The 12,374-nt window shown below is 40.7% G+C and overlaps 1 protein-coding gene across 1 annotated transcript in view; it reads left to right on the plus strand.

Annotated features, from left to right (window-relative positions):
* Positions 1-12,374, plus strand: part of Dpp4 (dipeptidyl peptidase 4) — a 79,263-nt gene that overhangs the window by 21,886 nt on the left and 45,003 nt on the right. The window contains exons 3-8 of the mRNA XM_038336155.2: positions 2,791-2,886; positions 3,473-3,564; positions 4,715-4,795; positions 10,136-10,188; positions 10,297-10,369; positions 11,061-11,181. Of these exons, the coding sequence (XP_038192083.1) occupies positions 2,791-2,886; positions 3,473-3,564; positions 4,715-4,795; positions 10,136-10,188; positions 10,297-10,369; positions 11,061-11,181 (516 nt within the window). The remainder of the gene's footprint in view (positions 1-2,790; positions 2,887-3,472; positions 3,565-4,714; positions 4,796-10,135; positions 10,189-10,296; positions 10,370-11,060; positions 11,182-12,374) is intronic.

Here is a 12,374-nt window from a genome sequence, read left to right on the forward strand (position 1 = left end):
CCACCAAACAATTGAGAGCATTAGTGAACAGATCCAGTTGTGACATTCCTCACCACTGCAGGAGTCTAAAAAGGTTTCTAGTAGCACACTGCTTAACTTCTTACTTGAAGGAAACTCAAGGGCATATTTTGCCCATTAGCTATCTTTCTGCTAATAGACACAAATAGCTTTACAACTTTCATGAAGACACGCAGGGTTGAGCTGCAAAACAAATGGGTTTTGTACATCTCTTCAACCTATCTAACAAATTCAGTTTAAACAATATCAGTGAAGTAATAAGGAAAAGTAGCAATTTTATCTACGGAAGCAGAAAATTTAACAGCCAGATACAAGACATTGTTGGGTCACGTCAACAGGAGCAACCGTTAAGAACTTCACTTGAAGGAATAAGTTATAAGTCTATAAGAGAATGACTTTCCCGTGGGCTGTGAGTAGCTCTTACTGGGATTGCCTGTGGCGTGACTGGTACACTGGATGAAGCTTTCCCTGTACGTGAAAAGTTGAGGGTACAGAGAAAGATATTACATTCTTTGTTATCAGTCTTGGGATCAGAGAAACTAGTCCCTTTAGCTTGTGTATAATATTTGTGTTATGAAATCTTACATCAAGTGATAAAATGTGTGTGTGTGTCTGTTGAAGCAAGACCCAGAAATAAAACAAAATTTACCTCCCCCACCTTCCCCAAAATACTGCCTTTAAAAAAGCATGTGACCTGATTAAGAAAACTTTGCAGTGAGCACAGAAGGAAAATCTTTCTCCCTGCCACAGTTCACTTTAGAGAGAAGCTCTCTCACTAAGGTCGAGAGAGGCATTGGTCTATGGGTATAAAAATAGATGTTTAGAAGACAGTTTTCCAGCATGTCCGTTTAACTAAACAACAATAATATGCGACCCCTTGGGGTCTGTCACAGTCTCAGCTATGTGTTTTTACCAGGTTTACAATATCAGACACGAATTCTCGCCTGTGGAAAGGGTATTGAATCTAATCAGAAAGAGCTTGGTTGCCCCATGTCAAACAATTGTGACATGGTGGTGAATGCAGGGATTCACCGCCTCTCTGCTTAAAATCCTAAGAACAGGGGATTGTTGACTGTGCAGCCTTAAACATGGTCTTAAATATGCCATCCCCTTGACGTACCAGGCAACAGAAAGATCCAGGAGACAGGGAGATAGGTGGGTTGCATAATGCGATGACACAGACATTTCAAGCTGGAGCTCACAAGAGCTGCAGTTGCTTGCACAATATTGGGCCTGCCAATGGCCAGTCACGGATGAGAAAGGAACCAATGGGGTCCTACCCATCCTGGCTACTGATGGATTCTGGGGGAAGGGAGGAGTACCTTATCTTGAGACGGCCATCCACTGGTTTACCCACCAGACTTCAATGGATAGTTTCATATTCTTGCTCACTTAGATGGTTAAACTTAGTGGGTCACAAAACAAATGATGTGAACATGGAAAAAGGACGTGTAAGGAAGAGTAGGAATTGGCAAGGGTGGGTGGGTAACAACAGCCAGGATGCATTGTATACATGTATAAACTTTTTAAAGAATAAGTTTTATTAAAACTCTCAACACAAGTCATTAAGTGATAAGAATGAAAAGAACATGAGAAGCAAATTAGAGGGGACAGAACAAGGGCATTTACACAGAAGTGGGAGGAGACAAAAGAGATAATAAGGGGCTGAAGAGATGGCTCAGCGGTTAAGAGCACTGGCTGCTCTTCCAGAGGTCCTGAGTTCAATTCCCAGCAGCCACATGGTCGCTCACAACCATCTATGAGATCTGGTGCCCTCTTCTGGCATGTAGGCATATGTGCAGGCAGAACATTGTATACATAATAAATAAATTTTTTAAGAAAAGAGATAATAAAAAATGATTTTAGGAACTGGCAAGGTGGTTCAGTGGGTAAAGGAGCTTGCTACCAAGCCTGAAGGTGTGAGTTAGATCACAAATCCAGTATGGAGGAAGACGAGGAATGAGGGGACCAATTCCTGCAGTGCATGCTCTCCCGTTGACTCATATCCCGTGGGCACGTGTGTGCTTTCTCTCAAGCAAACACACACACACACACACACACACACACTTACTTTGAAAAACAAATTGAAGAAATGACTTCAGACTTTGAATGTGGGTCCCTACTAGTAGAATATAGAACCCCATGAATCCCACCAAGTTTAAGAAAGAGCAATGATAGGAGCCAAGATCTCTCATGGGAATGATCAGCATATACCAAAGGTCTCTGAAGAACAACAGAACTGAGAAATGACCTGAAGGCCACAGCAAAGGGTGGTCTGGCCCTGTGCCATCCCCTACAGTAGTCACCGGCCTCATGTACCTATTGACTTGAAATGAACACAGTTAAAAAGAAATGTGCTGTAAGGTATCATACTTTTAAGAATTAGTACAAAAAAGATTATGGGAAGTCTAATTTAAATACTGGTTAATGCTGAAATGATAATATTTTTACATGTTGTGCTAAATACAATATGCCATTATAATTAAGTTATCTTTGTCTTCAACCGTGGCTGCTGGGAAATAGACTCACTGCATTCCTGTTGATATTGCTGATCTAGACATTCTCAATGAACCTCACTTGTATAATCATGAACATACTCACTTTATGCTTAAAGGAATTCTCACCCCACTTACATGATCTGAAATCTTTCAAGATATAGTTTGTATTCTGTGAGCTTATTTTAAGATTTTGTGATCAGGTGTATTAATTTATTCCCAACTTAGCTATTCTATCTTACTGAATATTTTCCTCTTTTTATTTTCCTGCCAACAGATGATGCGGCAGCTGATAGCCGCAGAACTTATTTGCTAGCTGATTATTTAAAGAATACATTTCGAATAAAGTCCTACTCCTTGCGGTGGGTGTCAGGTAAGGTCCACGAGATGGAAATGTTATATTTGTATTCATTCTAGTGAGCTTGGGCTGCCGAGTGCTTTGGGAAGTGAGAAGAGACAGTCCTTGCTTTCAAAACTCATGCAGAGTATTTGTTCTTGCTTAGAAGTTAAGGGGGAAGCTGGGCAGTAATGACGCACGCCTATAAGACCAGCACTCGGGAGGAAGAGGCAGAGTTAGGTGGATCTCTGTGAGTTCAAGGCCAGCCTGGTCTACAGAATGAGTTCCAGGACAGCCAGAAGTACACAGAGAAACTATCTCAGAAATAGCAAAAAATTTAAAAAAAAAAAAAAAAGCAAAGGGGCAGACAGGAGCAAACCGAAGTACTTTTTTATTTTCTGCTGTAAAGAGTTCAATGTGAATTGAAAACTTGACATGAATGATGGACATTGGATGGGTGTTAGTACAATGTCCTTTGTTTCTGTTTGCCCAGCATAGACGGTCTATGTGCCCTGTGAGCACATAATTTTTAAAATTATGTGAGCTTAATTTTTAAAAATTTAGCTTAGGGAAGTGTTTGGCAGCAACTTGTAATACTGATCCGGCCATTTTCTCTCTTTAGATTCTGAATACCTCTACAAACAAGAAAACAATATCTTGCTAGTCAATGCTGAACATGGAAACAGCTCCATTTTCTTGAAGAACAGTACCTTTGTATGTTTAGTCACACACTTAGTTCATGTCTGGAATTCTGGGGATTGTTTTCATTTCCTTTCAAATCATGAGGACTCATTTCTCACCCTGTCGGACTCTGCAACACATGGTCCCGTGGATCCTCCTCTCCTTCTTGAAATGCTCCCCGCCTTGGCTACTTTTTAGTCTCCTTTGGTGATTCCTCCTCTGCCTGTGTGTTTGAATGTAAGTGTTCCTCGGGCTTTGCCTTTCCTCACCTTGGGTGCACGGCATGTACTTCCTGGCCCTGCTGTCTCTCCTCCGTGCTTGATTCTCTTACCTAAACACTAACACCTCAAGATCCAGACTTCATTTTCCCAGAACCTGCTTGGCCTTCCACAGCCCTGTGTGCCTATTAAATTCTACATCCCAAGCTAAACTGGTTTTCTCCCTGTCAGTACCCTACTGTCTCAAGCCATCATATTCTTGCTCAACTCCCGTCTTGGAAATAATCACTCGGTTTTCCAAGTCACTTCGACTGAAAACTTTATAGTCTTTAACTTTCCCACCATCCTCTATAATTAGCTATGCAACACTATTGAGTCCCTCTGCATGTCAACTATCCCACAGATTTCTATTCCTCCTGTGACTTTGTCGCTGGTCTGGAGATCAGACTGCTAGCATCCCCCCTGTTTTCCTTCTGATATCCTCCATATGCCACCAGGGTGTCCCGTGACAAATAAACAACGTAGATATGGCACAGTCACCTCCACATACCAAAAATCCTTAGTTTGTAGTGCATGACCTATGTTTTTGTGACTTAATGTCCTTCCGTCTTCCGCCATGTTGGCACAGCCAACCTGTATTACGATTACATGCAACCCTCTAACACACTCGAGAGATGCACCTTCTCTCCCACGCTGTCCCTCTGTCCATGCTGCCCATCCTGCTCACAAAGTCCTATCTGTGTCCCTGAACTATACCCCTCCCAGCCAGTCCTTCCCTCTCTGGCTTTCTAGCTGTTATTGTTGTCCCCCTAACACCACTGCCATCTGTTTGGGTGACTGTGCTATCCCATCGTCACTGGACCTTCTCACGGCACAGTCCCTATATGCAGGGCTCCCTCTACCTAGCGAATGACCAGGGAAGGCATCCAAGCCATTCAGTTTCCTTTCTTCCCCTTGACCAACAGGAAAGCTTTGGAGATTCTATCAGTGATTATTCAGTGTCGCCTGATGGACGGTTCGTTCTCTTAGAATACAACTATGTGAAGGTAAAGAAAATTCTTTGCTTATGTGACATCTTAAAATGAATACATTGTTTTATAACTGACTTCAACTATATGCCTATTTAAGGGTAACTGACAGAAAAACCCATTGAGTCTGTATGGAATATATGTCGTTTATAAATGACAAATCTACCAAGTATCTTCAAAGGAATGTATCTTAATGATTTCAAGTACTAAAAGGCATAATTAATACATTAGGAGGGCAAACAATATAGCTTAATAAAATTTATCATAGGAATTGATATGATTTTAAAGTAACTTTATGTGTCTGACTTGTACACACAGTGATCAGGTCCCATGTCCCCCTCTTTTCAGTCTATGTATATATAGTATGATCTTCAGTAAGTACTTGTTTTAAAGATGTTAACATCCCATCTAACCAAGGAGACTCTGGACAAGACCCCGACAACACCCCAACCTTATTCAAGCCAGTGTTGAATGAACAAAATGTCACTGAGAATGTCCAGCTCCTCCTAGTCACCTATGGAAAGTAGAGTTCTCAGGCATTTGAAAAGATTATCATTAAGTCACGCATCCTCTCCATGGTCGCCCAGTATTTTTAGCCGAGCCTTTTGGGTTATTTTGCAGTTAATAACAACTGTCAAGAATAGAGAGTTTTAAAGTGGGGAGGAAGGACCAAAAACCTCTAGAGATACTCTATACTGAAAAACAGAATACAAAGGTGGTGATTCCTACCCTTGACTTTTTTCCTGGGATAAATAATGTTGAGTGGCCTTATCTCATAGACCAACCATGCTGGACTCTGGCCAAATCACCACTCCCTCCTCTGTTTGCCATCTCAGATGGTGTCGCCCAGTCATGGTGTTTACCTTGGATCCACCGCGTGGGATCTATTTCCTGCTTATGGAGACTCCATGTTCTGCTAAACCCATCAACTCTAAGCAAATCAGATGCCCGTATCACTTCTCCATGGCTGTTCTCAGTTTATGTGGTGTGTGTGCCTAACTCGGTGCTTTTTATTTCAATGCACCAAACAAACTCAACTTGTGAAAAATTTGAAAGTCGCGGTGTCTTCCTTTATTCTTGCCACCAATCAATTCAAGCTTCTGGGATTAACTTGTTAATGGTGTAGGTTATTGCAACGAGAGCTGCAAACTGATGGATGACAGTTATGAATGTTAAAAGCTAATGCATGAAGGTAAAACAGAAGTAGGATGAAAAGAAAAAAAATCAGCTCAGGGTACGGTTTAGCCTGCATTGACAAGTGTGATGTGGTGCACTATTAGATGTCGCTCCCTGGCTGGGCGCAAGACACCAGCATTAGTGATGTGTGCTTTTATCACGGGTGTTTTCCATTTCGTTGTGTTTTTTAGATCCCTCTATCCACTCAGGCAGTAGTCAGTGCGTTTCCTTTACATTACAACTTAGTTTATGCTGTACCTATGCTAAGCTGTATCCTCCAATGACATCCCTTACACCAAACAAGAGCAGCGTGCATAGCACAGCAGGGCCTCTGTGTGTAGACCTCAGTCTTCCATCCGGAGCATCCGGTCCCACACTCATCATGTCTGACCAGCACTCCTTTTATCCTGCTTCGCTGCAGAGTCACATGACTCTGTTTTTTTCTCAAGCGTCACTCGCATGCCCATCCAAGAACCAAAGTACTTGCTATTTGCTTTCTGATGGAGTCTTTTTTTCCCCCAGAATCCTCCAGTTTTCTGTCTTTATTAGCTCCTTTCCAGGCTGGTTCTGATCACTTTAATATGGCTTCCATCATTCCAGCCACCCCATACCCGCATGTCACTCCATCACGTTACCCTCTTTCATTTTATTCCTAACATTTGTGCCATTTTGCTATTTCTTTGCTTATTTATTGCCTTCCATAGTTCTTGCCAGTTTTCCTATTTTTTAAGGCTCTACCATATTTCCAGCCCCTAGGACTGGACCACATAGTAGATGTTCAAGAAATATATAGTAGGTGAATGCATGCTTCATTGCAAAACACTGAATTCTCAGGTAGCTGCAAACAGGGGACTGTGTCTTCCCTTTCTTCTTCTTTTTCTTTTTTTACTTCTGAGAGTATCCAATAGAATTTGAGAACAATAGCATCCACAGCTTGACAAACACCTTTGCACACAAAAAGAAAAGGCTAATTTTATTGCATTTTCTTAGCCATGCATGGTTCAGTGTATTTTCACATCCTGCTCCGTCATATCTTCAATCACGGTTTATAAGTTGCAAATAGAGGCAAATGAGCAACTGAATGTATAAGCGAGTGAATAGGTGTGGATGCTCTCCTAGCATCTCTCCTCACTGCCACACACTCTGGAGACGGAGCTGTGTCCCCTATCGCACGCTGACCACGCCTCACAGTCTCGGAAGTACTTCACAGGCACCTGCCATGGTTGCTTTTGTAATCTGGTTTTCCTCAAAAAAATAAAACAAGTTTAGAAAGCAGCTTGTCTGACCTTATAAATAGAAACCTTGGATTCCAGGGTAGGAGATGCTGGAGCTTAGGACCTTAAACTTGGCCTTTCTTATCTTTGCATTTTAGCTTCTGCTTTAGAGAAGTCTTTCTCCCATTCTCCGTGGCCATCATCCACTAAGAACCCAGCTTAAGTATCCTCTTTCCCACAGGCTTGATCCAGAGCCAAATTAGAATTGCACATTTTCTTGCCTGCCTCCATCACTGCTCTTGGTACATCTTGCTGGGATTTCTTTATTACAGTGCATGTTCTCATGTTCCTTGCTCAGTTAGGATCCCTTTAGTGGGAGCAGTATCTGGTAGGTGAGCACACCAGTGTTTATAGACTAAGTAGATTGATAGTATTTGAGAACACAGTGTTTATAGACGAAGTAGATTGATAAACCTACTTCATTTTATACCTCATGAGGATTTTCTCATGAACTTGAGGTGATCTCAGTCTTTCTTAGTATTTCTAGACTTTACCACACCTTTTGGTGTTGGGAAATATTATGTTTGAGGTTGCCAAGAAACAAGCATGGGGTGTGTTGAAATAATCCAGGATTCAGGAAAGGAATGTATGACTTACAAAAAATGGGAATTTAATAAATAGGTGTTGACATGAGGGCATAGGAGAGTGAGAAGTGATACGCGGTACGGTTAGGAGGCCTGGCCTGGCTGCATCTCAGCACTGCTGCTGTGTAGCCAATTTCCTCCTTATTGACGGAGCTTGAATTGTATTGTAGTTTGGTTTCTGCAAGGTGTACACCACAGTTTAGTTATCTAATGAGAATAAGACTCACTTTATTATACATGCAACTACTAGATAATACAAAGGCATACGCAAGGAATTTCAAAAGTATCTTTAATTTTATCCACAAATGCATATAGATGCAGTTTTTCACGAATGTGAGGGTGTATTACACATATCATATATTTATTCCCTACCTGTTTTTGCTTAGTTTCCTAAAGCCTAGCATAATTCTGTCTGTATTTTCTATTAACTCATATAATGCTATGAAAATATACAGAGTTCCTTTCCAGTTACTGCTTGCTCTATAGAAATGGAATGTGAGATCATAGTGCTCCTCTTTCCAAGTCATAGCTCCACATCCTGCCTCATGGTCCTCTCCCAGTCTTCTCTATAAACATCCTGTACTGGAGAAGATCCATTTGTAGCAATGCAGGTGCCGATACTGATGCATTGGTATTAACTCAAGTCTACAGTTCTCTATTGGGGTCCTTTGTGAATTGTGACAGTGTATAGTATGTATCCAACACTGAGGACTTCTGGAGATGAGTGGTCTCACTGGGACCAGTCCCATGGGCTCTGCCTATTCTGTCCTCCCCAACACCAAGCATTACTGTCTCCATAAGTTTTTGCCTTTTCTAGAAAGTCACACTGTTAGTTCAGTATGTAAACTTTCTGGTTGCTTGATAGTTTTTTTTAAATCATTAAATGGTATTCTATTGCATTCTAGATGACAGTCTGTTAATCTATTCACCCATAATTGAAAGACACCGTAGATGTTTCCAAGTTTGGACAATTCTGAATAAAGTTTTTGTAAACATTTCTATGTAGGTTTTAAATAGTAAGGGATTTGCTGTAAAATCATTTGGATTTGGGATTTTTTTTTTTTACTTTTACTGATTGATTCCATATATTTATTAGATGTAGGACTATATCAAAGAAATTTCCTTGTTTCTACTTTTTATGACTTATTGAAAAAAATGTTCATAATGGTCTCTCAACCTTTTAATGATTGTAAGGTCTGTTGTGATGTCTCATTTCCATTTCTGATAGCGATTTCTTATTTTTCTGCTATGTTAACTATATCAACGTTTTAACTGTCTTATAGACCCAACATTTGACCATGTTGAGCTTCCCCACTGTATGCATCTGTTTCAGACTAGCTTTTATTCTTTCTTTTAGCTACCTTGGATTTACTTTACTTTTCATTTTCAACTGCTTGGCTGTTTAAAATTGAAGACACACATGTGTTAATCTTAGAATATATTTCCAGATAGCTTCAAAATTACAATGCTGGATAGTTTCATTATCATTGCACAAAGCATTAAGGATGCCTCCTTGTCCCTACCACTGACAGAATCAAAAATCTAAATATTTTAGAAGCGATGTGGGTGACAGGTGAAAATGTGAGTTTTTCTGAACAGACATCCTTACCGTACTATGCTCAGAATAGTATCCCTCAATATCAAAACTGACACTGTGGTCCACAGAGATCCTGTGAAAGGCCCTTGGAGGAGGTGATGCCAAAGGGAATAAACTCTTCATGACGGTTTACTAGATTGATGGAGGATTCCCATTGGCTAATAAAGAAACTGCCTGGCCCATTTGATTGGCCAGCCCTTAGGTGGGTGGAGTAGACAGAACAGGAAGAAGGAAGTGAGGTAGATGGCTCAGTCAGATGCCATGCCTCTCCTAAGTTAGTCAGACCACCGTGCTTCTCTTGAGCGAGATGCCAGATGCAATGAAGCTCCAGCCCAAGATGGACGTACGCTAGAATCTACCTGGTAAGGCACCACTTTGTGGTGCTGCACAGATTATTAGATATGGGTTAATCAAGATGTGAGTAAGAGGCTGGAAATAATGGGCCAGGCAGTATTTAAAAGAATACAATTTGTGTGTCGTTATTTGGGGGCACAAGCTAGCCGGCAACCAGGAGCAGGGCAGGGCGAAAAGCAGGCCTGCCCAAAGCTCTCACTACACTAGATGATATCAAGATATTTTCCATTCTGAAATTCTAAGAATTTAAGGAATGATAATGTGTGTTGAAATTTGAACTTTATTCAATAACCTCTTATCATACCCGTCATCTTGAGCAAATGGTCAACCTGTCAGGATCACAGGAGACTGAGATGTCTGTTTTCTGTTGCAGCAATGGAGACACTCCTACACAGCTTCATACAGTGTTTATGACTTGGATAAAAGGTCAGTGAGTTCTCCCAACAAGACTACAAGGCTTTTCTGAAATAATTTTAAAGGATATCTCACAGGGAGTTATTCTTTGGGCATTATATCCTCTTATCTTTTCTCCAGACAGCTGATCACAGAAGAGAAGATTCCAAATAACACACAGTGGATCACATGGTCACCACAAGGTCATAAATTGGTTAGTACATTTCTCCTGTTGTGAAAAATAATTGACTGGAATCTTACATAGGCAGATACTACTCAGCCTAGTATAAAGTAAACATTTTGAAAGCCCACTCATTCATTATATTAGAAATATAGTGTCATTACCCAGAACAGCATTTTATTAGCACAACAAAATAGAATTATTAAAAGTTTTAGGCATCTCTAATAAAGTTGTTTTTTCACTAGCAAACAAAAAAATGCTTATTAACCTCTTTTGTTCCCCTTGTGCGTGGATACTTTTGAGCCTCTCTTCAAAATCATTGTAGATAAATCTCCTGTTCTATGGTACGAGAGGAGTGTTAGAAACCGAAAGGAATTGGAATAGCAAGATGGGGCATTTTCTGTAGCTGCACTTCCCTCTCTAAGAATGCAGCTACATTCCCTCTAACATCCTAAGCAAGAAGCACAAACATAAATCATCTCGTGTAGGTTGTGCTGGGTCTTCACATACACTTTACCATCTATACAGTGGCAGCTGCAAGCCTCCTTGCTCACCACGTTATTATTTCAAGATCACGGACTGTGTGCCCGTAATTTAGGAATGAGGTTTCTACTTAAATAGACTCTCTGTGGTTATCCTCTGATTTCCATAGTAGTCCAAGATTCCAAGATAAAACCTACTGTAATGCGATTACTGATATCAATATGCTTTATCGTCTTTTTAGGCATATGTTTGGAAGAATGATATCTACGTTAAAATTGAGCCAAATTCACCTAGTCAGAGGATCACAACGTCAGGAAGCGAAGATGCAGTATATAATGGGATAACTGACTGGGTTTATGAAGGTAGACACTAAATCTTTAATCAGAAAGATTACAACTTCAACTACTTCAACACTGATATACTGAAAACCGGGGGCGTTTCAGTAAGATTCAAAATAAGTTGTGCACTTAAACATATCATGGGATCTCTTTGGGACCTCACAGTGACACTGAACACCGAACTGTTCCTAGTGCTCTGCCCCCATTGTCTCATAATACCCCTCTTGTCTTGGTGTTTCTACCACAAAGGGCCTTTCTGTGTTGCTCGTTTTCTAGCTTTACAGGGCCCGACAGCATCCAGATTAACATCCAATGTTTCTCCAAGGAGGCCTGCCTAGCCCAGCAGCTTCCAAGGAAAGTGAAATTTTCCACAATATTAAAAAAGAGATCACTATTGTCTGCAGTGAAATCTTCCACAATATGAAAACAGAGATAAATAAAATTGTTGGCAGTTGTCAAATAGAAGGAAAGAAATGGCTTTTCTTTGAAAGGATTTGTGCTCATTCAGACTAACCTGGTACGAATCATGACTTCCTGTTTTTAAAGAAAGCAAAAATAATTTGATTTGGAAAGTTAAGTAAAAAAAAAAAAACAAAAAACTTAAAAAAGGAATATTCTGTCTTGTAGGATAAAGAGATTTAGGAACTATTAAGAAAGCATTTTCCATGTATTGGTTGCCAAGATAAAGGCCATTTTGAGGCCGTTCCAAATAATTCACAAGGGTGCCTCATATTTGCTGGAAAGTCTCATCTTTATTTCATCCTGTTATTTCTTCTTCAAACACAGTTTAACTCCGTGCTTTTCCCTTGATCTCTACTCAGCCAGAATTAAGTTAATTTAATGAGTAACACAGGACAACCAACAAAAATAAGGTCAAGAGAAAGACATGTTTCTATTGCCCAGGAGTAAGTGTTTGATCAAAACCACAGTGCAATGATAAGTTCTTTAAGTGGTAGACAGCCTACCATGGAGGGTCTTCCAGGGCCTCCAACATGGAGTAGGTACCACCGCCTCCCCAACTTGTGGCTCTTCTTAGAAACAGCTGGGTGGTGCTGAGGTAAGAATCTAACCAACCCAGCCCGTCGTCTCTCGGTAATTGTAACTGGAGGCTTTCATCTGACGGGTTCACAGCTGAGCCCCTGGATGCAGAAAGATGCTCTCCCGGCCTCCAAAGGGCCCTTCCTTTCACTACATTGTTAACTAGAGAAAAATACTCT

The sequence above is a fragment of the Arvicola amphibius genome, chromosome 7, assembly GCF_903992535.2.
Source record: "Arvicola amphibius chromosome 7, mArvAmp1.2, whole genome shotgun sequence".
Classification (NCBI taxonomy): Eukaryota; Metazoa; Chordata; class Mammalia; order Rodentia; family Cricetidae; genus Arvicola; species Arvicola amphibius.